We start from the raw sequence: 27,984 nt of genomic DNA, 5'->3' as shown, positions 1-27,984 counted from the left end.
ATTTAACAAATCAGAAGCCACACAATCTCATGTAGTTAGGTTGATATTTAATTACAAGGAACCCAGGATCTTACACAAGGCAGGAGATGGGCGCCAGCAGCTCCCCAGAAGCCTTTCCAGCCTGGGTGACTGAGGCTAAGAAGATGGGGACACTGGGACATGTGGATGGATGGGGCTCCGGCAGTGTGTCCTGCCCAAAGCTGAGGGTAGTAGCCATTGGGGATCTGCCCCCGCGGCTGGCCCAGGTCAGGTCTGCCATCACTCCATGAGGCAGAACTCTGCCTCCTGGTGTCGCATGTTGGGTAACACATACAGAGCCACAGCTGCAAGAGCCAAGAACACCATAGGCTTCCACATCCCAAACATGTTCTGTGGGGACCAAAGGCAAATGATGAGTGCCCAGCCTTCTGAACCCTTCCCTAAGCCAGACATGCCCTACCTACTGGTGCTGGAAACACCTCAGGACCATCATAGACCACTCCTTCTTACCTCCTGGATAACTGCTGGAGACAATGTGGTCTGAGTCCTGGCACCACTAGATACCTGGAATGACCCTATGTGCCCCACCTAAGGTGACTGCCTGTTTGCATGCCCCATGGGATGAGAAGAATACCAGTTCCTGTGTGTAGAAGCAAGTTCAGGAGCCAGACTTCAGAGTATCCAAATGGTTGTAATGGGGAAGGTTGGCTACCATGGCAAAAATATGAGGGTAAATGTGGGCCTTTAAGAAAAGCAGCTGCACCTCATTAATTCCTGGAAAATGAACTCAGAGTCAAGAGGATATTAAGACTGAGAGGGAATAAAGAAAGTACACCATGGAGTGCAGGCAAATATGAGGTCCTGGGCAGCCAAAAACCTTTGTGGAGAATGATGGTGGCTCAAGGAAATTCAAGGAAGCCGGTCACTGGCTCTGGGAGGCTGCCAGACCCTGCTGACTACAGCAAATCCTGCTGATTCATTCAGGGAACATGACATCCTGAACAAGAAAATACATACTTGAGGAAGTAGTTCCTAATTTTATTACCTTTTTACTGTATTACTTGAAAGACAGAATTTGAGTTTTAAGTCGTAAGCTATGGCATAACAGAAATACAGTTTTAGGGAAGGGTGAATATAGCCCATCAATGCTAAGAACACATTTGCTCAGAGAATAACGAACCTAAAAGGAGGATTTTAAGCCAACTATAAAGAGCAAAGGAAACCTCCTATACTTGTAAAATCAGTTACTAAAAAGAACATAAGCTATGGAGTGAGAAGCAAAACAATGTTGGAGTTGGGTATACAGAGTAATTCATGTAAGAAAATAACTGAAAAGGGAGCTAGGAAAAATACTGACATGCTCAGATGCTTATATCCTAATGTGCATTGCTACAAATGCCAGTCTGGGGTTCTTAAGGGTGGAAAGTGCTGAACCCATGCATGTGAACTGGCGTCCTTTATACCAGGCACAGGCAAGATTCCAGGCTGGCTGAGAAAAGGGCTGGTTCAAGTATCACAAATGGGTAAGTCATGTCAGGCTTTCCTTTCAGACTGGGTCACTAAATTCACAGATCCACAGATGAATCGTACCCCTGAAGCCTGTGTAATTTTATTAACCAATGTCACCCAAATAAATTCAATTTAAAAAATAAAATAAATTCACAGATCAAGAAAATCATGTTTTGGACTTAATCAAGGTGCTTGACAAGGTTTTCCATGATATCTTTGGAGAGAATATGAGGGAGTGAGTAGGATGACAGCACAGTTTGTGTGACCATTTGTTATGTGACCAATGAGCTGGATAAAAGCCTGGCGAGATGACATTCGAGAGGCTCAGCCCTCACCTGTGACGTGGATGAGAATATGAGGGCTTGTTACCCCTGAGGATGACAAGCTGGTAGGGAAAGGAAATATTTTGAAACCAGAGCTGAGATTAAAAAGAAAACACCTCACAGGTTAGATCCGTGGATTATCTCTAATGGGGATAAATGAAAATTTCTGTCTTGAATCCACAAAAGCAACTGCAGGTAGAGAATGGGGAGGGGTCACTTAGTATGGTGTCTTCCTAATTATCTGGAAGCAACCAAGGAAAATGGCTGAAAATGAGGAGATAAGGGAAATCAGGATTGGAATTTTATCTGTTGCTAATGTTAAGTCCTTAGAATCTGATTCACAATTTCCTGGCTCTATTACTAAGCCTCTCTGTGCCTTAGTTTTATCACATACCAAATTAATAATAGGATTGTTGTAAGATTTAAATGAGTAACTATAGATAAAGTGATTAGGACAGCCGTGGCACAGAGTATGCATTATATAAGTGTATGTTCTTTTTATTTATGTGGTGTTTATCATTTGTAAAGTACTTTTACATATATGAACTCATCTGATCCTCAGTGGGGAAGGCAGAGGTTTTATCTTTTGCTTACATTTGAAGAAACAGACATTCAGATTATGCATTTTGCCTCCTGGGACCAAGCTGTAAGAAGCAGAGACAGACGCAGCCAAGTTCTCTGACCATCTTGTCAGGCAGTTTCTACCTATGCTACCTTGATTCCTGGTTGGGGAGCCGCATATTTGGTGCAGCAGGCTCTGGGCATAACCAGCTCCCCTGAGAGGACCCTAAACCAGGAGTTCCTTCCTCTCACTCTGCTTGGGCCAGGCTGAGTTTGAGCTGGAGAAAGGTTATAGATGAATAATCTAGGCCTCATCCCACAGGGACTTAGAAAAAGGGGCGGATAGGGACGGAACGGGTACAGGGAGAGACCTGTCACTAAAGGAATTGAAGACTGTCTATGGGGTGTAAGTGTAATGCCTAAAAGGAGAAGAGCTGAAGAGGGGAAAAAGTGAGGGGGTGGGGAGGAAAGAGAAAAAAGGAAATGGTGATAAAAGCTATCAGCAAATGCTTCAGCTGCCACTCTGAACCTATGCATTAAGCCAACTATACTCCACTAACTGGGAAGTGAGAAGGAGGGTGAGAGAGGGCAGGGGGAGCATAAGAAAGGAGCTAAAACAGGCTGAGAGAAGAGTTTATGGTTCTCGAAGGCAGGGGGAACCTTAGGGTTTTACCTTGGGCCATAAGGCCACATCCTGCCTCCTGAATTTGGTACCCTGTTGGTATCAGATTACATGGACTGGCCAACTGGAAGGTGCCCAGAATATACCAGCCTTGGTTCCCTGAGACACTGGCATCTCTGATTGGTGGAAACTTTTCACCAGTATAGTACCACATTCTCTCCAGGAAGCCCAGCTGAGAATTGGTCCCCAAAGAGAGAACTAGAAAAAATCCCTGGCATTCCTATTCTGACTTTTCTGAAGACCAAAAGCCCCAAATCCGAGAACTTCTCAGTAGAAAGTATACAATATGGTAGGGGTCTCAGTTCCATTTTTACCAAGGTTGAAGGATGAATTGAGGCTACCCTCATACACATGACCCTACGGGAGTCACAGCTCTTTAGACCTCCTCTCTCACCCAACAGGGGCGATGGTGAGTCCTTATTTTGCCAGCCTGGGCAGTTACAACAGTGAGCGCCTGGCTCTGGGGCTAAACAAAGAGCACCAGGCCAGCCTTACAGACAGACATCAGCTCATCAGAAGTAGTTGGGCAGCTTTGGAAGCAGCAACAGTGCTGGGATCATCAAAACTTTTCCCAGCCAGAAGACAGAAGCTCAAACCATGTCCAGAGTGGGTATTCCAACTCCCTATGTGTTATAAAGACATGTTCCAAGAAGTCACAGATTTCCAAAAGCAAGAAGCAAGCAGCTGAGAGAAAAGGAAAAGAGGGGAGGCCAGGGCACCCTCCCTCGATCCCTCGGAAGAAGACACAATACCAGTACCTGCGTTAGGACGACGTCTCGGCCCACCAGCACCAGAGCAAAGCCGATATGATCACCAGGCCTACAAGAGGCAAGGAGAAGGTGGGGGGGTTGGGGGCAGGGGATGGCTGCAACATATCAAATGAGAAAGAAGCGCGAGGAGAGACAGGAGGTGAAAGAAAGGTGGCGTAAAAAGACATAAACACATGAATTCAACAGATAACGAAGATGAGAAAACAAAGGGAAAAGAGAGAGAGATCAAGAGATTAAATAACTGGTCAGCGAGAGCAGCAGGGTTTCTTCTCTGCTACCCGGCCTGGTTCTTCCCACTGGCAGCCTCCAGAAGGTTCAACACGGATAGGTGTCAACCAGGTGGTGAGTCCAGCTTTCCGGCTTCATTTCCCTCTCAAACCGGTCAAGTGGGTGCTCTGCACCCAGACCTTGCCTATGGGTCAGTAACTGTGGAAAAGTGAAGCTCCAAGGAGGAAGCTGGGCTCTCCAGATGAGAAGGATGTATACTTTGCCAACCTAGGAAGAGCACGTCTCTTGCCAGGCCACCTGTCCCTTTGTCAGCCCCTTGTTCTGGCTGTTTTCCACCAACTCTCTAAGTGTTCTGGGCTCTGGTCCCTAGGATCCCCTAGGAGTGTAATGCTGTGGTTATGAGACAAAATGCATTAAAACAAGTCAACAATGGAGAAGGGCCAGTTCTTTGCCTGCAACAATCTTCCAGAGACAAACTGTGTTTGCAGGCGATAACACACATGCCAACAGAGCTGCCAGCAAAGGAGACAGGACCCCCTGGGCCAAAGGGCCACCTCCACAGGAAGTGCTTGACTTAGACAATATCAGGTCTGGCATTGAGAAATATGGCACCCAAGGCCAGGAAATCTCTGAGGCTCTAAACCAGCACCTGGTGGAATGCCATGAATTCAAAGAAATTAGACACCAACACTGGGATAGAGGCTGCGGTTCTCCCACTTCCCATCCTAAGTAATGGGCTGCCCCGGTAACAAGGACTGCATGCTGGGTCCTCAGCCATGCTGCAGGCTGGCCTGCCAAAAAATCCCAGAGAGCCTTATAGTGGACTGGGCACCCCACCACAAGAGACTTATTTTCTTCCCCTGTGTTTAGAGGGACAGAAAGAACCTGGACTTATTCAGGAAGTACTCAATCTCTTCAGGGAGCCAGAGCCCCCAGTTAACCTCAACCAGGGCAGGAGTTCAGCTGGTACATACCTGTACAGATGAACTAGTTATTAACATACAGAAATACTTTTATATTTTGTTGGTAAAGGACTCAGGATACTGCCACTCCAACCTCTTAAGATCCAGCAACTAAAGGGTTAGGGAACTGTTTGGTCTCCAGAGTGAAATATTCTGTCACTTCTGATCACTCCAGGCCCCCACCCTCATGCCTTGTGGGTGACACCAGCCCTCCAACCTCTCCTAACGGCAATAGCAAAGGTCAAACTTAAAGGGCACCATGGGAAATGGGGACTGAATGCCTGGTCCTGCTGACAGAAGGCCTTGTACTGTCAGCGTCCCTAGTGCACTAATGCACTAAGGCAGGGGGAGCACCCTCCTGACATAAGTAACATGCTACCACATAAATGAAGAGGTGGAACTCCAGTAACCCCACCCTGGTTCCCAGCAAAGGTGGTCTTTGCAATACAGTTCCACAGCAAATTGGTTTAAGCTGCCATTTCCCATAGAGAGGCCACTCTCTCCAATCCCGTCTCCATCTCCGCTTTCCCTGAGTGCCCTGCCTCAGAGCTCACTGGCCTCTACTCCTGTAGAAGTCCATCCTAGGCTGGATCACCCTGAACACAGGGGCATCTGAGCCCAAGGACCCATTTCCCACACGATCCAGCCTTTGGCTGTGGTTACCTTTCTGCTCTCAGAAATTTTGAGGGGGTTTTCCTCGGATGCTTCAGGGCGAGGGTTGTTGTCCTCCTCATCTTGGTTGTCTTCTTCCTTACCCTCCTGGTCTTGGGACTCTTCAAATCCCTCCTCCGCATCTTCTGTGGACTTCATTTCTATGGGAGCAGGGGGCTCAGAAACTAGTTCATCCCGGGCCTCCTCCTTTGGTTCCTCTTCAATTTCCTCCCTCTTTTCCTCCTCCATTTTTTTCTCCTCTTTCGGTAGATCGGGTAGATTGGGTAGATCGTCTGGATCAGGGTTGCTGGCCTTGTAGTACAGCACTACGTCCACATTCTGCGGGCGGAGGTGGGGCAGGATGGGGGATGCTGTTACCTGCCAAGATCCCTACCCTCAGCACAATGCTGAACTATCTCAAGAACACATCATCCCATGTCCTCACAGTGCATGGGCAGCACTGTGATCTGGGACTGATCACAGCGTGGAGGGCAGTCACCCCCAGCCTCTCTAGACCAGTCCGTCTATCTGGCCATCAGCCATTAGACAGCTGTGAGAGCTAAAGATTCTTGAGCTCTCACTTTGCCTGCTCTTCCTACCCCTGCACAGTGACTCCTATTTTACCCACTCCTCTTTCACTGATGTGTTTGTAACTACTTTGAATAAATTCCTCTCTTCTCATCCATTTGGTCCTTCTCTTTTTTTTTTCTTCTTTTTTTAAAAATATATTTTATTGATATTTTACAGAGAGGAAGGGAGAGGGATAGAGAGCTAGAAACATCGATCAGCTGCCTCCTGCACACCTCCCACTGGAGATGTGCCCGCAACCAAGGTACATGCCCTTGACCGGAATCGAACCCGGGACCCTTCAGTCCGCAGGCCGACGCTCTTTCCACTGAGCCAAACCGGTTTCGGCTTGGTCCTTCTCTTGAGCATGTGACCCAGGAAGCACAGGGACCCCAGGAAATTGGGCTGGGTCAACTGAAGCAGCTGTGGTCCTTTGGGGCTGGCTGTAACTCCACATGAGTGGTCTGCACTCTACTCTCCCCTTAACTTCACAGGAAAAGGGAGTACATCGAACTGGTACCAAGATGGATCTGCTCTAAATACCTTAGAGACCCCAGAAACTTCCCTACAAATACTTCACTTGGTCAGAATGGTGGGAGATGATTTTTCTTCCCAGGATCTTATCTACCTTTTGGCTTCTGGCTACATGGGTTACTACTCACCTGCCTGCTCTCAGAACTCCCCAGGCTTGCCTTGGACACCTTTTTATTTTTAACCCCATTGGCATTCTTATTCACGTTCTTATTGGCATTCTTTCCGTTGGTAATAGAAGACCTCTTCTCTTTGAGCTGGCGAAGCTCTTCCTGGCAGCACTGCAGCTGCCCCTCCAACTGCTCCTGCTCTGCCAAAAGCCGGCCCTGCTCGTCCATGCTTGCCTGGTACTGCAGCTGCAGCTCCCGCAGCTTGGCCTGCAGCTCTTTGATCTGTGGGTAGTGGAGCCAGTTACCCACAGCCTGGCCTACACAGTCCACCTGGGCCCTGCCTGGGTCACTGCCTCAGAAATGTCCCTGCTAGAGCACGTGGGGAGTTAGCAGAACATAATGACTGAGAGTGTGGACTCTGGAACCAGGCTGCCTGGGTTCACATCTCAGCCCCACTTAATGACACTGGACAAGTTATTAAAACCGAGAGAAAACCTCAAACTGTGGGAAATGATTCTCTAAAGCAGTTTTACAAAGAACTCTTCCCTCACTTGAGGCACCTGGTGGTTTACATCTAATATGACCAAAAGATGATTTAAATGGTATTTTTACTGTGACCTGTCTGAAGAATAACCATAGGGCTACCCCTTCTGAACCTTGGACTTTATTCCATCATGACTTTTGATGGGAACTCCTACTTCACCCAAACTGTATCTCTACTGGTACAATCACCGAAGGAACTGTGTTGGACCACCTGAGAGTGCACCTGGGCACCTGCACTTCGCCATGGAAAGAGTGGCAATTCCCAGTCCTGCTCCCTAACCTCTGGCCTGTCTTCCCTGACTTCCGGCAGCACATCAGGGTCTCCTTGGTAGGCATCTACACTAGCCAACCTAGGCCCACGGGTCTGCTCTCTGACCCTCTCCCCTGCATACACAGGGACCCTGCTGGACTGTGGGCTGCTCTTGCTCAGAGACAACGCTTTCTGTTCCATTGCCAGGGGATGCAGAGCACTCTTCTTGGCATTATGACAGATCTAGGAGGAAGCGGGGCCCTGTCCTTGAGGTGCTTACAATCTAGTTGAAGAGACAAGACAAACACATGCAAACTAACTAAAGAAAATTGGCAGGTGAAAAATACAACTGGACAGAAGTGCTCTGGGGAAACAAGAGAACAGAAGTGGCAGAGGGAAAAAAAACTCAGTCTTGAAGATCAGTAAGTCCAACACGGTGGGCACCTGAGAAATGTCCAGACTGCCAGCCTCCTGGGCCTCAGTGCCCGCTGTGTCCGTCTGACCAGGAAGGCGGCAACTATACAGAGCCGCAGCAAGCCCGTCCCTCTCTCCTCAGCCTCTCTGAAATGGCTTTGACCTCCTCGGCTCTAGGGACTCCTCCAAGAACCCCTGCCTCCCTGAGAGCAGTTACCTCATTCTTGTCACAGGGGGAGGCAACAGGCTTCTCAAGGCCCTCACAGCACTCCTTGAACTCCTTTTCACAGGCATCCAGCTCTTCCTTCAGCTCCTTCTGCTGGTCCAGGAGCATCCCCATCCGCTCCTGCAGCCGGATGTGCTCCTCCTGGCTGAGCTGGTACATGGCCTGCACTCCCTGCAGCTTGACCAGCACCTCGGCAACCATGTCATCGAAGCTCTGTGGAGGGTGGGGAGGAATGACGGCACCCTGGGGAGCACCTGCCCTCCGCCCCTCTCTGCTAGGCCCTTCCTTAATAAGATCAGAACCTTCTCTCCCCGTCTGTGTGTCAGCTGGCTACTTTTACCTCTACATCTTCAGGCTCAGCAGGTTCACCGTCAGTGCTGCTGGCATAACTCTTATAACAGGTGTCAGAGCTACCGCATATGCTCTTCTTAATGGTGACGGCGCTGCTGCTGCTGCTGGTGCGGTAACTCTTCAGACAGGTCTCAGTGGTGCTGGTGCTGCTGTCATAGCTCTTGAGAAAGTTCTCCTCACTGGGCTGGGTGCTCCCGAAGCTCTCGCTGCAGTCAATGCTGCTACCATAACTCTTCCTGTAGGACTCAAGGCTTGTTTTTATGGAAGGGGACTGGGCTTGGAGCAACTGCATTTCTTCCAGGCAGAGCTGCAAGTCAGCCTGCAGCCTCTTCCGCTCCTCTAGGAGCCGGCCATGCTCCTGCTGCTGTAGCTCCTGCTCGGTCTGGCTGGCCTCGTACAGGTCCTGCAGAGTCTGCATGTGGGAGGCGATCGTCTTGGACTGCCGGGAGTGGGTGGGAGACAGCATCGTTACTCTGACACTGCAGTCCGAGCTGCACCCCTCCTGGCGCAGAGGTCGGAGCACACTTTAGAGAACTGCACACCTTCACTCCAGTCCCAGGACAGCCTAGGCCATCAACTTAGCCTACAGATACTGGCATGGGTCAGTTTCTTGCTCATGGGGAAAATCTCCCCAGGGAAGATACTCCAATGTTTCCGGGTTCCCAATTCTGTTGTTTCTGCACTCATCCCTCTCTCCTTGGAGCAGTGCTGAGTGGGTCTCGAGAACACCTGCCCTCTTCTCAGTCAGCTGTGCCATTATCCTGGCCTTTAGACTCAGTACCCTGCCTCTAGCTCTAAACCCAGCGTTGGCCTGGAATATGAGCATTCCTCAGAAGAGGGAATCAAGGTCTCACTACGAGTCCCTGACCTCCTGCCCCAATTCTGAAACTGGACTCTGGGAATGTTTCCCAGACCCTCTGGGCCTGGCTTCTTGGCTATGGATGCCCAGGATAAGATCTGATCGATCAAGGAAACATTTCATACCTGGTTCCTGGTCTCTGTGTTATCTAGGCTAAAATCTGATGCCCCTGGAATCTGACCAAATATCATAGTTTGGACTCCTGCTATCCCCTGGGGTCTCCCTGTCCTGGCTAATATCCGAATTAATTCATTTTGCCCAAATTGAAACAGTCTACCTGCTCTTCCTTGCTCTCACTGAGCCCTCAGGCCAAATTCACCCCCCAAACCTGAAAGACTTAAATGGAGATCTCCACCAGTGAGCCTTCAGAGGCATGGCCCCTTGCTGGTGTCTAACCCCCCTGACCTGGCTGCTATTCTTGCCAATGTTGCGACGAAAACAGTATGGTCAGTATCAAGAATTCTTCATGCTAGGACGCTTCCTTTGGAAAGGAATGGCCCCATACTGGCCTTATGTAGAACACCAAAAGGTTATAGATCTTATCACTGAAAAGTGTACTTCTCAATTATCAACCATCTCATGAGAAAAGGATGAGGATGACACCTTTAGTCAGTCCCAAGCAATCCAAACACTAAAATGATATTATACATCTGGAAAACAAGATGCTAAAGGGATTGAGACAAATTATCAGGCAATTACAGACTTCCGGGTCGTCCCGGTTCTAAGTGCTCCCAGGACTGTGGCTGGGCATGCACGTGGTGGGTCCTCAGGCCGTATCTGAAGCGTCATCTCCAGGAGCCAGCCCATGGGCAGTCATGGCTGGGGCAGGTCAGGGCTTCAGTCTCATCCTGACTCCTGGCCTAACAGGCCTTTCTAACACTGACCCTTCTATGTGGCCCCTTCCCCTGCAGTCCCCAGAACCGCCTCCCTGCCTCTTGCTATGGTTACCTTGTCGTGGACATATTTTGAGGACTTAAGTGATTTGGAACCTTCTGGATTCTCCAACACTTCCTGGAAATGAGACTCTTTGAAAAGATGCAGCTCTTTGTGCAGCTCTAGTTGTTCTTTTAATACGCTTTCTTGATTGTGTATCAGTTGTTTTTGCTCTTCCTGCATGCCTTGGTAGAGCAGCTGTAGTTCATACAGGTCTTGTAACTTTGTAAGTAGCTCATAACTCTGCGAGGTAGAGTGGAAGGAAGGGGCAGGGCCTGTGGTGGTCACAGGGAAAGCCCTCTGCCTCCTTCCTGCTGGAGACCCTCCCTCCCCTCAGGAATCCCTGGATTGGCTCTGCAGTCCATCTGGGACAGGCAGTCCTGTGGAGATCTGCCAGTTGAGTAGAACTGATCTCTTGTGTTTGGATGTATTTTGTAGTTTACAAAGTACTTTCAAGTATATTTTCTCCAGATAGAGTAAATATCTAAATATAAAATGCAGGACAGATCCCAGAGCATAGATATAAAACCCAAGCCCTGGCCGGTGTGACTCAGTTGGTTGGGACATCATCCCTTACACTGGAAAGTGGCAGGTTTGATGCTCAGTCAGGACACATACCCAGCTTGCGGGTTCAATCCTCAGTCTGGGCGCATATAGGAGGCAGCCGATTGGTGTTTTTCTTTCTCTCTCTCTCTCTCTCTTCAATCAATAAAAAAACAACATATCCTCAGGTGAGGATTAAAAAAAAAAAAAAAAAAGTAAAACCCTAATCAGCTATATTGAATTTTTTGGTTTGAAATTGGTGAGAAAGTAAGGAGTGATTGGTTAAGGAAAGAAAAATCTTAATCCCCACGTTTTCTTTTTCTCAAGTATAGTCACACCTGGGAAGCTTCTCAAAGCCACTTCTCCACAGTTAGCAGCCATTCGCTGGCTGCCTTTACCTTCTGGAGGAGACCAGATTTGGGTATCGGGAACGTGAGCCTGTGCAGATCTTCTTGCAGCTGGCCCTGCTCCTCCTGCAACCTCCTCTGATCCTCCAGGAGTTCGCACTGCTCCATTTGCAGCTGCCCCATCTCCTTCTGGCTGGCCTTGTACTTTTCCTGCAATTCTGTCAGTCTGTACAGCAGTGCATCACACTGTGGGTGGGGCAGGGTGGGGAGGGGGGTTACTCTGTAAGTTAGTTCTCTGCCTGTGTAGCCAGCAGAGCATTTCTGTGTCCTCCCGCCTCTTGCGATTCACCAGGGTCGCCCTCCCTGAACTGATCATCCCAAGCCACACTGTGCCAAGTTTTAGATGCCGAGTAGGGAACGCCAGCAGGCTGCTTGGGATGGCTGTTAGGCTGAGCTTTAAGTTTTTCTATTAGTCCCTTCTGAGAGCATTCTGAGTGGGAGTGTTATCAACACCCCTCACTTTTCATTTCCCCGCCACCTTCCTTTCCTCTAGTATATGCCATTTTCTCACCCTGCTGGGAATTCTACTCCCTATTACTCTCATTATCCTAAATTTGTTTTTATTCCTAAGTATGCTCCTTACCGATAATTAATTTCTCCCTAACTCCTCCCCCATTTTTGTTTTTGTAATCATCTTTTAAAATCTTTAGAAAAGTATGTGCTATTGCTGAATTTGGGTTAAGAAAACTAAATCATCCTATGATTCCAAAAATCTAAATCTTCTAATATGGGACTAATCTCAATGCTGTTTTATAACCAGAGAAAAAGCTGGCCCTGTATTCCAGCATACTGTTCCTCTATCATTAGGGGAGGAGAAACAGAAGCTCTTACTCCTAAGTTCAGTGGGAATGGGGAAGGGGGGAATGTGAGCCTGGGAGTAGAAAGGCATGTGGATTGTTGGGCTGACCCAAATAACCACCCCAATTCTGTGTCTCCTGAAGGCCTTTCCCTGGGGACACAGCCTGCTGTTGGCGGTGGCAGGAGCTAATGAGTATTTTGGCTGAATGTGACTTGTTCCACTACTTTTTGAGAATTTTGGGCCTGTTCTCTATCATGCTTCAACACCCTTCCATTTCCTATCAGCGATCCTGAAAGCGCTCAACACAGGGTAACTGGTAATGACTTGCATTTTACACACTATGATAAAAAGAGAGAATGAGTAAGGAAGGCTTTGTTTATCACTACAGGATTTGTTACTGAAAGGAAGTGGGTAAGAGTAGTATTCTGTTCAACTTAAAGAGAGAAAGAGTCAATTTTAGAGGACTTAACTACTCTGAAGCCTCGACCCTTTTAATACCCAATCAGTGTTCTGGGCACAAGACCATGCCATCTGACAAGAGCATTTGCAATCTGCCTCAGAAAATTAGACCTTCTCTTTCTAGTTCTAACAATAAAAGTGACATATACGGGCCTATGTGTATGTTCTCCACAAATAACAAGATATCACTACACATGGAATTATGTGCAAGCATTCAGTGTTCAGACTGGATCCAGATATACTGATCCTACTAAGCTGTGGCTCAGATCAAGGAAAACTGTTTTAAAAGTTACCCGCATGGGGCTCTGCCTCTATTCCCTGCCTTGCTGTACTCAGCTGTGATGGGACAAGAGCCCATGCACTTGGGTGGCAGGATGACTTCCTCTTTTGCCCTAACCTCCTTTCTCCAGAGGAAGTGCCCAGGAGCTTCCACCTCTCTTCACAATTACCTTATTAGCACATTCTCTCTTGTCCTCTGGGATGCACTGGGTGGTCCTGAGCTGTATCAGTTCCTGCTGGCAGAGCAGGAAGTCCTGCTCCAGCTGATCGTACATGTGCTTCTGCCGCTCCAGCTCCTCCTGGCTGTTCTGGTATAGCTGCTTCATCGCCTGAAGCTGGGACTGCATCTCTGCGTTCTGAGGCAGGGAGGCAGCCCGCCATCACCCGGAGCAGCTGCTCCACTCTCTCCTCTCAGGCAGTGACGAAGGGAGTACTACCTATCCTCTCCAGTCCCAATTTCATCCCACTGAGGCTCCTGAGATGGACAAGCCCCTAACAGGCTCTACACAGAGACCTCTGGGCTTCCATTTGGGGCATGGTGAAAGTAAAGGGATTCATTTTTATAGGCCGATTTCCTGATTCAAAATCAAAGGAAGCTGAGAGCACCGTGGCGCTCTGAGAGCACCTTTCTTCTAAGCAACACTTTACCTCCCTCACCAACAGCTCCTCCGTAGACCTCCTGCCATCCCCGCTCCTCCTGCACCAGTCCTCGCACAGCAGCCCGGCCTGGCCACCTTCTCCCTCACCTGGAGCTTCTTTTACCTTCTCATTGCTCTCTTGGAAATAGCCCTCGATGTCTCTGAGGCGCTGCACCTCGGCCTCCTGGTACTGCAGGTCCTCCCGCAGCTGTTGCTGCACGTCCATCAGGTTATCCTTCTCACTCGAGAGGTTCTCGTACTGGAGCTGCAGCTTATGCAGCCGGCACAGTAACTCCTACGGTGGAGGGGCCTTTGGGCAGTACCTCCGGGACCCTCAACCCACTCACTCTTCTGCCCGAGTCACTCTCAGACTCCTCCCTACCCTCCACTCACTGGTTGTCCTCTCATCTAACACAGTACTGGGGGCGGCTGAGTTCACCTGTGGTGCTGCAAAGGTGGCGGCTGGAGTTATTTTAACTTTCTACTCGTATCCACCTTCCCAAAAACCTCTTCGCATCTAAGTTGCCCCTCACCTCTGGTTGCTGTTACCTTCTCACTTTGGCTTTCTATGACTGTGGGTTTCATGACTTTGAGCTGTCGGAGCTCAGCCTGAAGTTGGAGTTGCACCTTCAAGAGCTCAGTCTGCTCATCCTGGCTAACATCGTACTTGTGCTGCAGGGCACAGAGTCTGGTCTTCAGCTCCTCGTTCTGTAGTGGGAAGGATGCGGGTGGAACTGTTACTCTCAAGAAACAGCAGGCCCCTCTCCAGACCAGCCTGGCGCTCTGCCCGATGCAGTCATCTTGAGGAGCTCCCGCAGGTCTCTGGTCTGGTTTCTTCTCTGAGGCAGACACTCAGTGATGGCTACCATTTCTAGAATGCAAGGCTAGGTGACTTCTCCCATCGGTCTCGGATAGACTCTACCCCTGGTGGCAGGGCAAGAGTCAGCAGAGTACAGCCTTACTCTGCATTCATCCTCCCTGGAAGGAAGCGGCGACTTCATGGAGGCCCTTCTGCCCTCCCCAAACTCCCTTCCTGGCACTGTTTACCTGGGCAGCGTGTTGGGAAGTCTGAAACCGAAGCACCTCATTCTGTGCACACTTGAGCTCCCTCTGCAGCCGCCTCTGCTCTTCCTCACTGGTCTGGCGATGATGATGTAGCTCTTGCAACTCACAGCACAATTCCTTACACTGTGAGAAACGAAACAGGAAGGTGGCTTACTACAAGTGCACTCCAAGGGCAGGCCTGGAAGAATATTTACATCAAGCAAACAAGCAAGACCCCAGAATACTATCTCCTGCCATAGTGCACACCTCCTTCATCAGCTCTGTCCTGTGTCTAAGGAGATGTTTCTCACACAGGCCAGGAGAAGGTACAAGAGGGACAACAAAAAGGGCCTGCATTCCCTTACCTTGCTCTGCATGTCACATATCTGTTCCTCAGCTCCCACCAGCTGCTGTCGCAACGAATAGGTTTCTGGATGAGGTTCTAGGAAATCCATTTCTACAGTCTGACACTCTGTTGACATCAAACTCCTTAGCGTTTGGGACTCCAGCCACTTTTCTGTTGCTCTTCGTGTCCTGCAATCCAGAACCCCAGAGCCATATTTGGGAGAGAACTCTGCCTAGAATCACCTGCCAATTGTGCTTGGTTCTGATGTCTTCATTTTAGGCAAAAAAAATGGTAAGAAGCCTCTTATTGTGATTTATCTCTCAAAAAAAAAAAAAAAAAACACGCTCAGAAGGGCACAACGCCCCCAGCACCTCAATCTGCAAAGCGCTGTTTGGCTCTGGGAGACCCTAAGCATGCCAGTCCAGTTGGGCTTGAGGCTGGCTCTGATGTCAAATCAGCTCCAAGAGAGAGGACATCAGACTGAATCAAGTCCATGTGGACAACAAAGGAATCACTTCTGAGCTACTCTAGGGCACAGCAAACCAGCCCCTAATGCCCAGAATAGAAGAAAACTAAACTTCTGAAGTCAATCAACTCTAGTCCTAGACACTGAGTCAGGTCCCCATGCCTCTTCTAGGTGGTGTCCATATACTTTGGACACCACGGGAAAGACCAGATCTCCCGGAGGAGAGGGACATGCGTGAGCCTGGCATCTGCCTTCAGCAACAGTTCTACTCAGGGAAAAGCCCAGTCCTACAGGGTCCCACTAGCCTCCTGGCTGTACCTCTCACTCTCCAGATCTGCAAGCTGCCCTGTGAGGCTGCTGTTGCTCTCCTGCAGGACCCGGTACTCCTCATTCAGGAAGCGGTAGCGTTCCCGCAATTGCTGCAATTCCTCTGCAGAGGACAAGATGAGAGAGAGGTGAGGTCCTAGGGAGGAAGCACTGATGACCAGCCCATTTTCCTGCCTGGAAACCTGGTAGCAGAAGGCTGATTAGCTCCTCTTTTTCTAGAGACAGAAGATACCACATGCAGAGGCTTCGAAGACAGGGCCCAGAAAATTCCACCCTGCAAAGGCTCTTTGTGCTCTTTCAAGAGCTGCCCTTCTTCTCATCTTCCCAGATTTGCAGGAGGCAACCAATTGATGTTTCTCTCACATCAACATTTCTCTCTTCCCCTCTCTCTAAAAATCAATGGAAAAATATCCTCAGGTGAGGATTAAAAAAAAAAGAATTATTTCTCTTAGAATATTAATTCTGATATTTAAAGAAGTGTCTTAACTATCGTCAGCTTCAACACCCTGAAATTTACTTCTAATGTTTATTCCAATCAGAAGTCCTGATCTATGTAGCTAAATCCTTGAAATACTGCAGATTACCACAGAAGGAAGGAGGAAGGAAACTAATCTTTAATGAAAATCAACCATGTGTTAAACAATAGACTTGATGGTTTCAGCCTTGGTTTTAGTTAGTGTGTGAGTGCTTTCAACGTGCTAGGCATTTCATTTAATCCCCAGAATAGCCCTGTAAATTTTCTTTTCTAAATAAACCTTTAATTTTAGAATAGTTTTAGATTTATAGAAAAGTTGCAAAGAATGCAGAATTCCCTGGAAGCGTTCTCATCTAGTTTCCCTACTGTTCATATCTGACAATGGGTCCATTTGTCATGACTAAGAAATCAAGGTTGGTATATTAACTAAACTCTATACTTTATTCATATTTATCTACATTTTCCCTCAAGTCCTTTTCCTGTTTCAGGATCTCATCTACCTGATGACTGAATAGCTCCTCTTTTTATTAACCAATTTTTATATAAATGGAAACAGAGGTTCAGAGAGATAATTGTGAGACTAAGTTCACTCTGTTACTCAGTGGAGCTGAGATGCTGAACTGAAGTCTGCGTAAGTCCAGCCCTAGCCTTCCTGCTGGGCTGTCTGCCTCTCCTAGCATCACCAATCCAAAGGCTCTTCTGAGAGGCTTGTTACAGCTGGGAAACCTAGTACTTCTTTGATTCCTTGTTGATTTGCCTCTGCTTGACCTGGCCTAATATAAGGCCTCCCTTATACCCAGATCATCAATCTAGCCTCAGAATAAAGGCAAACTCCCTGATGTCATGCATCCTAGCAACTAGCTGGGAGACTCACTGTCTGAAACCTTTTAAACTCTGAGCTTTTGAGTACCTTGTGTATTATTAGAAATAACCTCCCTTCCTCTCCAGCTGTCTTGTGCTCTGATTTTCTGTCCCCAAAGCTTCTACTTTGGGGAGGGCTAAAGGAGCCTAACAATTAGCATCTCAGGGTCTGGGAGCAGGACGGAGGACCCCCCAGAAAGCAGTCCAGGCAAAGCGCCACGATGCCAGAGCAGCAGGAAGCGTTTCCCAGGGTGGCGGCCCCGGTACTCCCACCTGGAATTGTCTTTCCCAGGAAGGGCTTCAGCAGAGTCAAATCAACAAACACCAGATGGCTCTCTGAGAAAGAGTTCTCGGGCACATCTCCATGGTGCTATTTCTCACACCATGATGGACTGGTTGTGTGACTCTGGGTAACTTTTTCTCCCTTGTAGTCTTGAATTCAACCTGGAGGTTTTTTCTAGAGGTTCCCAATTCATTATCTAAGACCACCTTCCTCCATCTTCTGGCATACTACCTCCCTCTGCTTGACCTTACGGACAGACCAGGGGAAGGGCTTGCATTCTCATACCTTGCAGCTCAGAGAAATCTGAGATAGTATAACTATTAGATGAGTCAGAGGTCTTCATTTCCATTTCTGCACGGAGGGAGGTGATCTCCAGCTCATACTCGTTCCGAACACGCTCCAAGTCATCAAGTTCAGTTTGCATCCGGCAGAGGTCCTCCTGCAGGGATGCTATGTCACTCTCATGTTCAGTCGCAGAATCATCTGCGGCTTGTCGCAGATTCCTGATCTCCGCCTGGGCCAAGTGCAACTCCCGTTCTATTTCCTTAAGTTCGCATTCTTTCTCACGCTCTAACAGGGAAATCTCCTCCCGTAGATTCCGCAACTCACCTGCAAAGCCCAAAGGTTAGGATGGTCAAGAGGATAAGTGAATTAATCTACCATGTTCTAGAGGCACAAAGGTAAAGGGAGGCAATTTCTTACTTGGAAACCCCTGACAACCTAGTGTCTACCCCATCAGAGAAGTATAGTTTCACCTGGTATGAAATAAAGAGAATACCTAAGAAGGGAGCAGAGAGTGAATCTATGTAGTAAGGTAGTAGAAAAGTAGATTTTTGAGGCTTGGCACCAAAAGCAACAACTTAGGCTATTGAAAACAAAAGGTGTTATTAATGCCCTGGCCAGTGTTCTCAGTGGTTAGAGCCCAGAGCATCGGCCTGTGCACCAGAGGGCGGAGGGTTCGATTCCCAGTCAAGAGCATGTACGATCCCTGCACCAGTCATTGGGGGCGAGTGTGGGAGGAAACTAATTGATGTGTGTCTCTCATATCAATGTTTCTCTCTCTCTCCTCCTCCTCCTCCTCTTCCTCCTCCTCTTCCTCCCCTCTCCCTTCCAGTCTCTCTAAAACTCAATAGAAAAAAAATCCTCACTCCTCTGATAAGGATGAAAAAAAAGTAAGTATTATTAGTGTTTCTAAGGGTTTGCCTAAGAATTAAAGGCCAAACCTAACTTACAATATTTTTCTTATGTCCTGAGTTTTTTTTTTAATTCCCTGGCTAGCCCAGCCAGTGTGGCTCAGTGGTTGAGCACTGACCTATGAACCAGGAGGTCACAGTTCCATTACCAATCAGGGCACATGCCTGGGTTGCGGGCTCAATTCCCCAGTGGGGAAACGGTCTCAGTAAATGCACAGAGGCATTTATTTCCACTGTGCTAATGTTTCTATCTCTCTCTCCCTCTTATCCCTTCCTCTCTGAAATACACACACACACACACACACACACACACACACATATATATATATTAAAAATTCCCTGGCTAAAAAAAATTTTTACACAGACTATTCTCATGTATTCAGTCTGGGAGTTTAGAAATTAGAGCTTCAGAATGCCCATGAACTGCCTGTGGTAAGTACTGGCCCTAAAATAGTATCTATTTAGAGTTCACAGCTGAAATTCAAATGTAGGTTCATCATATGGTAACCAAACATGGGAAAATAACCTACATGTTGATTGGTAAGAGATTGTTTAAATTAGTGATGGTTAAATAGAATATCACAGTCATTAAAAAGAAAATGGCAGATTTATAAAAAAGGCATGAAAAGGTTTCCATACATATTAATTCAAAAGAAAAATCAGCTATAAAATATATTGTACTATCTTATTTTGCAAAAAAACAATTGTATGTACAATATAGTATACAAATATACAAAGACATAAAAAAGGTCTGGAAAGATCTGCGTGCCAGCCATAAAGAGCAGTTCCTTCTGAAGTACGAGATAGCATATGATAGGGACTTTTACTTTCCACATTGCATAAATTGGTGCTGTTTGAATTTTCACAACAGGCCTCTATTTTATAATAGCTTTTAATTTACAAAAGAAACGTGTCAGAGCTCTCAGTATCTGTGGAACATCTCAGGGTTTTGGGACATGGATAATCTGGGATTAGGAGAACCTAAACGTGGAGAGAGAGTAAAAGGCACTGACACCAATAAAAAAATCAAAATTTGGGAGCCAGGATTATGGAATTAATGAAGATTGGGTTGGGAGGGTCATGACCTTCCCACAAACACTGCAAGTTACACTGTCCTTATCCCTTGCCCTGTCCTCTGCTCATTCTATTCACCATTCAGATTTCAACTTTCCCTAGCCTCTCCCCCACCTCCTCAAAAAAACTAAGCAAGTCCTCTTGCTCTCCTACTTCCTTGACTATAAGCTTCATGAAGGCAGGGAACATGTCTATTTTGCTCATCATTATAGCTCCAGGATTTGTCATAGTACCTGACGTAATGCCGCTTGATAAGTATATGCTGTATTCGTGCATAAATGAGGCAGAGGGTCATCTATTAAACAAACGTTTACTGAGTACTACGAGAAGAAAAATTGGAGACATACTGCAGATATAAATGCTGAATGGGCAGGAGGAACGGTCTCCTGCCCTATTCCTACCCTCCCAAGCGCACACATGCAGCTCTACACACATCTTTTGCCAGTCTTTCCTTCCCTAGAATGACCCCAGCCGTCTCCTCTTCTTGGTCTATTCAAGTATTAATTGGTCATCACCTCTGTGCCACACCCAAGCACCTCTCCACTGAGATTCTGACTTCCTTCCAATTTGAAAGGAACAAAGTCCTTGCTCTGTCCACTGCTGAACAGCACAGGGGCGGGGCTTGCTGGCCCGAGGGAGGAGCTTATCCAGAAGCTTAGAATCTAGTGGGGGAGACATACATGTCAACTGGCCATTAGGATAAAGGCCCTACGGCCTGAGGGGACTTCTTTGGGGGCTGACCAACCTCCACTTCCCTACTGTGCCCTTGATGCTTGGGTTCAAACCTCCCTTAGGTTCTCTTCTGCAATCTAGCCCCACAAAAATGACATGCTCAAGTCCAGGAGGAACCGAGGAAGGTCTCCCCACACCTAAAAAAGCTCTTCATTAGGGGGAGTCAGGGGCAGGACCCGCAGCAGCCCGAGGGGTGGGGCTTGCAGGCCTGAGGGAGGGACTTATCCAGAAGCTGGGCGGGGCGGACCCTGGCTGGGGCGGGCCCTGGCCGGAGTAGGAAGGCCATAGCGGTTGGAAGAGCTGGCGCCGGCTGGTAGTGGGGCTGGGGCTGTTGGGGGCGAGGCCACGGGTCCGGGAGTCCGGGCTGCGGGACAGAGATGTCGGTTGTCACTTACTGGTTATGGCCTCCATCTCGTCGGCCCCCCTTTAAGCGGTCTCCCTGGGGGGCCTCCCGACTCCGGCCGGTCCCGGCCCCCGAGGGGCTGTGGCGGCCGAACGGCCTCCCAACACCAGCTACCTCTGAGCCCGCGCGCGCCCCCTCTCGGCGGAAACGGGCAACGCGCGTGCGCAAGGACGGTCTGTTAGTTCCTGCGGGTGGAGATTGGGGCGCCTTCACCAGACCTACAGCCACTGCCTCCCACCCGCTTCCCCGCTTGGATGAGATCTAACACCAGAAACAGCCCTACTGAGCAAAATTGCTCTAGAACTTCATTTTCCCACGTTGTTGCCTACCTGCCCCTCTACTGAGATTTTGACTTCCTTATTTGAAAGGAATGTCCCTTATCTAAGTAAAGGCCTTTTCATGCTGTGCTGGATCATTTCCTTCATCATAAAAACATGATCTAGTGTGTCCTAGCTAAGAAATAAAAATAAAAAATCCCCAAACACTCTCCCTTGATTTTATTTCTCATTCCTTTATTTCTCTGCCTCTCTGCAAAACATGACTGCTGGAATTATCTGCACTCACATCCCCTTCCCTCTTCAGTCCCAACCCAATCAGGTTCTATCTTCGCTAAAATATCTCAGAGCCCTCCATCTTGCCAAATCAAATGGCCATCTTACTTGACTAAGCAACTTTTTGACACAGTTGTCTCTTTGAAGCACTTTCTGCTCTTGGCTTCCAGGGCACGAAAGGCTCCAGTAGTTCCTCCTACCTCCATCTCTTCTTGTTCATTTCTCCTATACTGGACCTTTAAATACTGGAGTAACCCTGGGACTGGGCTATTTTTCTTCTCTTCCAGTATCTCCATGTGATTTCATGGTGCTCTGCCATAGATTTGAATGTCATCTATATGCTAATGACTCCCAAATTTATATCTCTGATTTCTCTCCTGGTTCTAGATTCACATATCCAATTCAACATATTTACTTGGATGTCATTACCCATTTCAAACTCAACGTGTAGAAAACATGTCTTAAATGCTTCCCCTAACCTCCACGTCTTCCCATCCCAATAAATAACACCACCAACCAACCAGTTTAAGACAGTCATCTCTTATCCCCCTTCCAATTCATCACAAATCCTGAGGGCTTGACCTTCAAAATCTATTGTGAATCATCTTCATTTCTATTACTCGAATCGAAGTAATCACCACCTCCTGACTGGACTATTGCAATAACTTGCTGACCAGAATCACTGTTTTGACTCTGTTCCCTACATCCAATTTCCACATAGTGGCCAAAGTGTTCTTTTTTTTTAAAAGGTAATGTTTTGGTTTTGTGTTTTGTTTTTTCTTTTACTGGTTTTTAGAGAGAGAGGAAAGGAGAGGGGGAGAGAGAGAAAAACATCAATATGAAAGAGAAACATCAATTGGTTGCCTCTCCCACACACCCCGACAAAGGATTCAAATGGCAACCTGGGCATGTGCCCTGACCGGGCATCAAACCTGCAACCTTTAGGTGCACCGGGACAATGCTCAAACAACTGAACCACACCAGCCAGGGCTAAAGTGCTTCTTTTTTTTTTTTTTTTTAATGTAAAGCAGTATATCACCCCAGCCCTGGCTAAGAGCCTCCCACACCTTTCTGTTATACTTAGGATAAAAGCCAAACCTCTCAGCTGGCCTGTATACAAGGCCCTTTGTAAGCTGGCCTCTGCCTGCCTCTCAGAACTCTCTTACCAGGGTCCTCCACATGCACTTTGTTAGAGCCACAATAGCCTTTGTACTGTCCTCCAAACACATGAAGCTCATTCTTGCCTCTGAGCTTTTGCAGTTGCTATTCCTTCTGCCCAACTGCTTTTCCCTCAGATCTTTCTCATTATTCAGGTCTTAGTTCAAATGTCACCTTCTCAAAGAGGATTTTTATAACTACCCTATCGAAAATAAACTCCCTTTTCACCCCATCTCTATCATATTGTTACACTGTATTCACAGCATTTATTGCCACTTGAACATGTGTTGTTTATTTTCTGCCTCTCCTTATAGAACGCACTCTTCATTAGGGCAGGGATCTACTCTGTCTTGTTCATAGTTGGTCCTCCAAGTCTACAGGCACCCCATAAATGGTTGATAAATAAATTAGCTCCTTATTACAAATAAAGAACCGAGTATCAGAAAGATAAAAGTGACTTGCCCACCCTAACTGGTTTGGCTCAGTGGACAGAGCCTCGGCCTGCGGACTGAAAGGTCCCAGGTTCAATTCCGGTCAAGGGCATATACCTTGGTTGCGGGCACATCCCCAGTAGGAGGTGTGCAGGAGGCAGCTGATCGATGTTTCCCTCTCATTGATGTTTCTAACTCTCTATCCCTCTCCCTTCCTCTCTGTAAAAATCAATAAAATATATATTTTTTTAAAAAAATGTGACTTGCCCAAGAGCACCAAGCTTATTTCCTGGCAGAGCTGAGCCCAAGAATCTAGGTGCTCTGAGACCATTGCTCACACATCTCCATTTCTCTCCTCCCCCTCCCCCATGAATTGTCTACTTCTCCCGCATCTACCTTTGCTTACATCTTCTTTCCTCCCCCTCTTCCACCTTTTCTTTGTCCTCTCCAGGCCTGCTTCCTGGACTTCCTTTTTTCTCCATTTATACTCTTCTTTTGGCTTGATCTCCCTTCTCCTGGGAGAGTCCCTGCTGTTTTCTAGGGCAGCTCCCCTAAACCTTCCCGAAGCTCACAGAAATAACAAAAGCTGCCTCTTTATTTGGTGGTACAGTGGAATGTGGGACGCCTGCCTTGCTGCTTCCCAGAGACAAAGGGAATGTGGGTGTTAGAAGAAAGGAATTTTGGGGCCACAGCTTGGTCCTAGGGAGCAAAAGAAGCGTTCTCATCCGCTTCACTTAAAAGAAAGAGATGTATAGAGTCCCCTCCAGTCACATCTCATTGGCTCACTGCTTTTCCCAGGGTGCCCTTTGAGGGCCAGGAAAAAGCAATCTGGTTCGGAATTCAGTCCTGATCACCTACCCCTGGCACTGACCAGGAGAACCAGGGAAAAGAGATGAAGGTGTGAAGGGAGGAGGCTGAAGGAGAGAAAAAGGAGAGAGTTAACCACAGGGAGAAAGGGTGAAATGGGAGGGCGAGAAAAGGAAGACAGAAGTGCCAGGCAGAGATGCAAAAAGAAAGAAAATTGCCCAGCCGGGTGTGGCTCAGTGGTTGAGCATCAAACCAGGAACCAGGAGGTCACTGGTTCAATTCCCAGTCAGGGCATATGCCTGGGTTGCAGACTCAGTCCCCAGTAGGGGGCATGCATGAGGCAGCCAATCGATCCTCTCTCATCATTGATGTTTCCATCTCTCCCTCTCCCTTCCTCTCTGAAATCAATTTTAAAAATTAAAAAAAAAAAAAGAAAAGAAAGAAAATTGGGTAAAGAGGGGAATGAAGAGATGAGAAGAAAGGATGAGATTAGTAGAGAAAATAAAAGAAGAAAGTGCTGATTTAGGTTATGTTTGTCTGCTATGCTTCAGCCAAACCCTCCGGACACAAGTCCCTGGAAGACCTCCACCTCTCCAGCCTGAGTTCCGGGAATTACCTTGGAGCTGCTGGATCTGCTTGGTGAACACCTCTGCCTGCTGGGCACTGGCCAGCCGTTCATCCTCCAGGAGCCCTGCAATGAGACAGGGGCCAGCATCAGGCCTGGGATCCAGCATCAGGCCTGGGATCCAGCATCAGGCCTGGGATCCAGTGAGCACAGACAGAGCCTTTGGTCCAGGCCCTCTGTCACAGACACTCACCCTGCAGCTCCAGGGAGTCGTCCTCGTGCTGCCCTGCCAGCTCCCGGGTCTCTTCCAGCTCTGCCACCAGCTGCAGCACCTGAGCCCTCAACTCCTCGAGCTCCGTCTCTGTGAGGCTCAGGCCCCGGTGCTTGCCCAACGACAGGGAGCCCATACCGCCACCTTTCTGCACTTGCTCTTCCTCTTCTTCCACCTCTTCCACCTCTTCCTCCTCCTCCTCTTCCTCCTCATAGAGCGCTGGGAGTAACACTTCCCCTAGAAAAGACACCCATCCCACCCGGGAGTCAGAGACAACTTTCTTTCAAGGGTCCTTCTAGGGCGGGCGCTCAAACTCACTGGCTCAGGACAGAGATGTTATAATAGTGCCACCTGGTGTCCCCCAAGGACCCCTTGGGCAGGACTTGCACTCATGAGTCTTCAGTTGTGAGGGTCAAGTTTGGAGGTAGCCCATCCCCCTTCCAGGCCCTTTCTGGACCCCTATTGCATCTGGGGGCCTCCCATTACTGCCTTTGGGCCAACTGAGCAGCCGGTGCTGGCTCAGCCATGTGAAGCTTGCATAAGGATACCTGCGTCTTCCGGTCCTGGTCCCTGGGTAGTGGGACAAGTAGTCAAGAAAGGATTCAGACACTGGGCATATCTCAGGCCAAACAGGGCAAGAGTTACAGTTTGGGGGTTTGCTGAAAGTTAAAAATTATCCTGGTGGCTTGTGAGAAATTAGCCTTTCCATAATAAAAAGGCATTGCCTGTCAGCAGGCAGAGAAAGAAACCACTTAAATGAAGTGATTCTGAATGTTTTACTGGACAAACATGGGGGCCGTTTCAAACGTGCTCTTTTTGAAATTTTCTACAAGGTCCACCTTCCTTTCCCCTGCAGAGTGTTTGCGGGGGGTGGGGGTGGGGGTCCTCCTCCCGGTTTCCTGAGTGTAAGGAGGCCCCTCCTCCCCTGGTGACCACAGTGCAGTTTTTCAGGGGCAAGTCTGAGGGTGTGCTTGTGCATAAGAGAAAGCCTTTAACGCATTGAAAACTGGGGTGTGCTTGTTCACTAGCCTCTGGTTGGTGAGCACTCTCTCCTTTGCTGCAATGCAGTTCCTCTAAATAGCAAAAATCTTATCCGGATTGTGATGGTTTGTTTCGTTTTAAAATCTGAATCCCTGATCTTATTTTCTTCAATAACAGCAGCCTAAGGTTCACCTGGGGTCCCCTGAGTCATCGGTCCCCCTTGGGGAAGCAGGGTTGCCCACACTGAGTGTGCACAGAAGTCCTGGAAAAGGGACCAGCATCCCTTCAGGGGCCTGGTGTTGGTGTGTGGGAACACATGAGTGTTAGGAGGCTGGCCTTCCCACCTGCCCCCACCCAGGCGATCTCTTCCAGGCAGTAAGCGATCCTGGAGAACCAAAGCCACAAGGCTTGCATATGAAGTTCCCGGTGGTGGCACAAGAAAAATAATTCACATGCTCCCTTCCCAGCTTTTCAAAATAAGAGACAGCTTGGGATATGGTTGAGAGACAGCAAGAACAAACCCCCTGCTGAAAAGCTCTGTCCAACTGAGGCCTGTCCGCCTGTCTGGAAGCTCCCTCGGGACGCACAGCCTGGTTAGGTGGGGACTAGGGCCCCACAGGGATGCACCTGGAACCTCCTTCCAAGCCGGAGACCCGAGGAGGGCAGGAGGGGGCTAAGGTGAACTGAGGAAAGAGCTCTGACCTGGCTCAGAGTTCTGGGGTCAGAGGGAGGAAGGAAGAGGGGAGAGAACTCGGGCAAGGGGACGAGACATAAAGCTTTCTGGGAAAACTCACCCTCCATAGCTTGCATCCCCCGCCGCTCCAGGGAGCCCCAGCGTTGGCCTTTCTTCCTCTCACATCCCTCAGACACCTCGTAGGAGCCTACAGTGGTCACTGTGGAACCTGCCAGCAGGGGCAGAGGGGGAGCTGTCTGATACCAGAGGCGGCTGGGGGCTGGGGTGCAGGGCCAAGAAGGGGACGTGCCTTCAGCCCTTTGGAGCCCTGGGCTTTTAATTCTGGAGGAAGTGCTCGGTTTACTCGGCCTCAGCCGCCCCTCCAGCTGCGCCAGCGGGGACCCCGCCCTGCACCCGCCTCAGCACCCCCAGTCCCAGCCTCCTCTCCCTTGCACAGACGTAATGGGAGGCCCCCTTAGCCCAAAGGGGACTGGAGGAGAGAGACAAGGATGGGAGAGAGGACATGAACCAGCAAAAGAGCGGCTGAAAGGGTGAGGTGGTGCGTGGAGGGAGGCAGGTGCAGGGGGCGGGGCTGTGGGAAGGGGTCTAGGCCAGAGCTGCTCCCCCCACCCCGTTTCTTCCGCGGGACCTGGCCCGCCCCACCCTCGCCCCGCGCTCGTGAGCCTTCGGGCCGGAGGGGTGCAGGGTCGGGAGCCACCAGGGCTGGAAACACCAGCGGCTGCACTGACGAGACGGAGAAGGCGCGGGAGAGGGTGCCAAGGCAGGCGTGGCGGTGGCGGCAGAGCCAGCCAGGAAAGATGGAGACCGCGCCAGGTGGGGGGTGGGATGGAGGAGGAAGACTTCGGAGGGAACGGAGGGAGGGAGGACCTGGGTCCGCAGGGAGCAGAGGTGGAGGAAGGCGGTAGAGAGTGAGGAAGGGGCGGCTCTGACCTGGGCCCGGGCAGCTCCAGCTCGCGGCGCCCGCGCCGGCCCCGGCAGCCGCCTCCATGGCAGCTCGCGCCGCCGCCGTCCCCGGGAGCAGACGCTGCAGCAGCGAGGCCGGGACCCGGCGGCCGAGCGCAGGAGAGGGGGAGGGGGGCGGGCCGAGGGGGCGGGGCCTGGCCGGGCACCTGACACCGCCCCGCCCGCCGCCGCCGCCGAGAAGCCCTCCCTGCACCGCGGCTTGGGAACCCGGGCGGCGCGCGGGCGCGGGGAGGGCGGGGGAGCTTGTCCCCGAGACGCCCGTGGCCGCGCCGGGGAGAGGGCGGACGGACCGCAGCTAATCGGGCGTGAGGCTGCGCCCCGAGGGAGGCTGCGCCCGGAGGGAGCCACACGGTGCTTTGGTCTGGCGCGGGTCCTGCCCGGAGTCGGCTGCGCGCGGGGACCCCTCTGCGCCCGGTCAGGGCCCGGCGCTCTCGGTGCGCTCAGTGACCCGGAGGAAAGGACGAGGGTGGACCATCCCTCCCTGCCTGTCCCTCCAAGCGCGCAGACACACTCACTCCTGCACGCAGGGCTGCCACCGCCACCGCTACCGCTGTCCGCGCGGAACCCCGGCTGCCGCCCGAGCCCCCCGCAGTGGCTTCTCGCGCCCCAGAGTTGCGTGGAGGAAGGAAGCCAAGGCCCACGAACGCGAAAAGCCAGGCCCTGTCTCTCCTTTCCCGGAGCCCCCGCCAATCCAACCAGGGACCGCTCCGTGTTCCCCGCAGCCCGCGCTGCCCGAAGACCTCCTCTCTCCACTGCCCGGCCTCCCCACCTGGCCCCAAACCCCG

General features: G+C 49.7%; 1 protein-coding gene and 1 long non-coding RNA gene across 15 annotated transcripts in view; one reads left to right on the top strand and one right to left on the bottom strand.

Annotated features, from left to right (window-relative positions):
• Nucleotides 1-30: 30 nt before the first annotated feature.
• On the bottom strand, nucleotides 31-27,324 carry CCDC136 (coiled-coil domain containing 136). 14 transcript variants are annotated; one of them, XM_080666576.1, is made up of 19 exons: nucleotides 27,167-27,324; nucleotides 26,337-26,444; nucleotides 24,544-24,798; nucleotides 24,342-24,416; nucleotides 17,662-17,985; nucleotides 15,749-15,860; nucleotides 14,984-15,152; nucleotides 14,622-14,762; nucleotides 14,124-14,282; nucleotides 13,699-13,869; nucleotides 13,107-13,292; nucleotides 11,391-11,585; nucleotides 10,465-10,692; nucleotides 8,647-9,096; nucleotides 8,298-8,519; nucleotides 6,895-7,155; nucleotides 5,678-6,004; nucleotides 3,813-3,919; nucleotides 31-369 (listed from the first exon to the last, which is right to left on the bottom strand). In XM_080666576.1, exons 1-18 carry the CDS (start codon nucleotides 27,222-27,224, stop codon nucleotides 3,818-3,820), a joined length of 3,543 nt encoding a protein of 1,180 aa, XP_080522702.1. In that variant the 5' UTR covers nucleotides 27,225-27,324; the 3' UTR covers nucleotides 31-369; nucleotides 3,813-3,817. The 14 variants fall into 14 exon arrangements, with proteins under 14 accessions (XP_080522702.1, XP_080522696.1, XP_080522703.1 ...); XM_080666570.1 differs by lacking the exon at nucleotides 3,813-3,919; XM_080666577.1 differs by lacking the exons at nucleotides 3,813-3,919; nucleotides 13,699-13,869.
• The window catches only part of LOC308247453, a 31,942-nt gene continuing 30,416 nt past the window's right edge, over nucleotides 26,459-27,984 (top strand). The window contains exon 1 of the long non-coding RNA XR_013960505.1: nucleotides 26,459-26,766. This is a non-coding gene — a long non-coding RNA (uncharacterized lncRNA). The remainder of the gene's footprint in view (nucleotides 26,767-27,984) is intronic.

Source organism: Plecotus auritus (assembly GCF_963455305.1).
Source record: "Plecotus auritus genome assembly, chromosome: 4".
Classification (NCBI taxonomy): domain Eukaryota; kingdom Metazoa; phylum Chordata; class Mammalia; order Chiroptera; family Vespertilionidae; genus Plecotus; species Plecotus auritus.
This window is presented reverse-complemented; position numbering and strand designations above follow the sequence as displayed.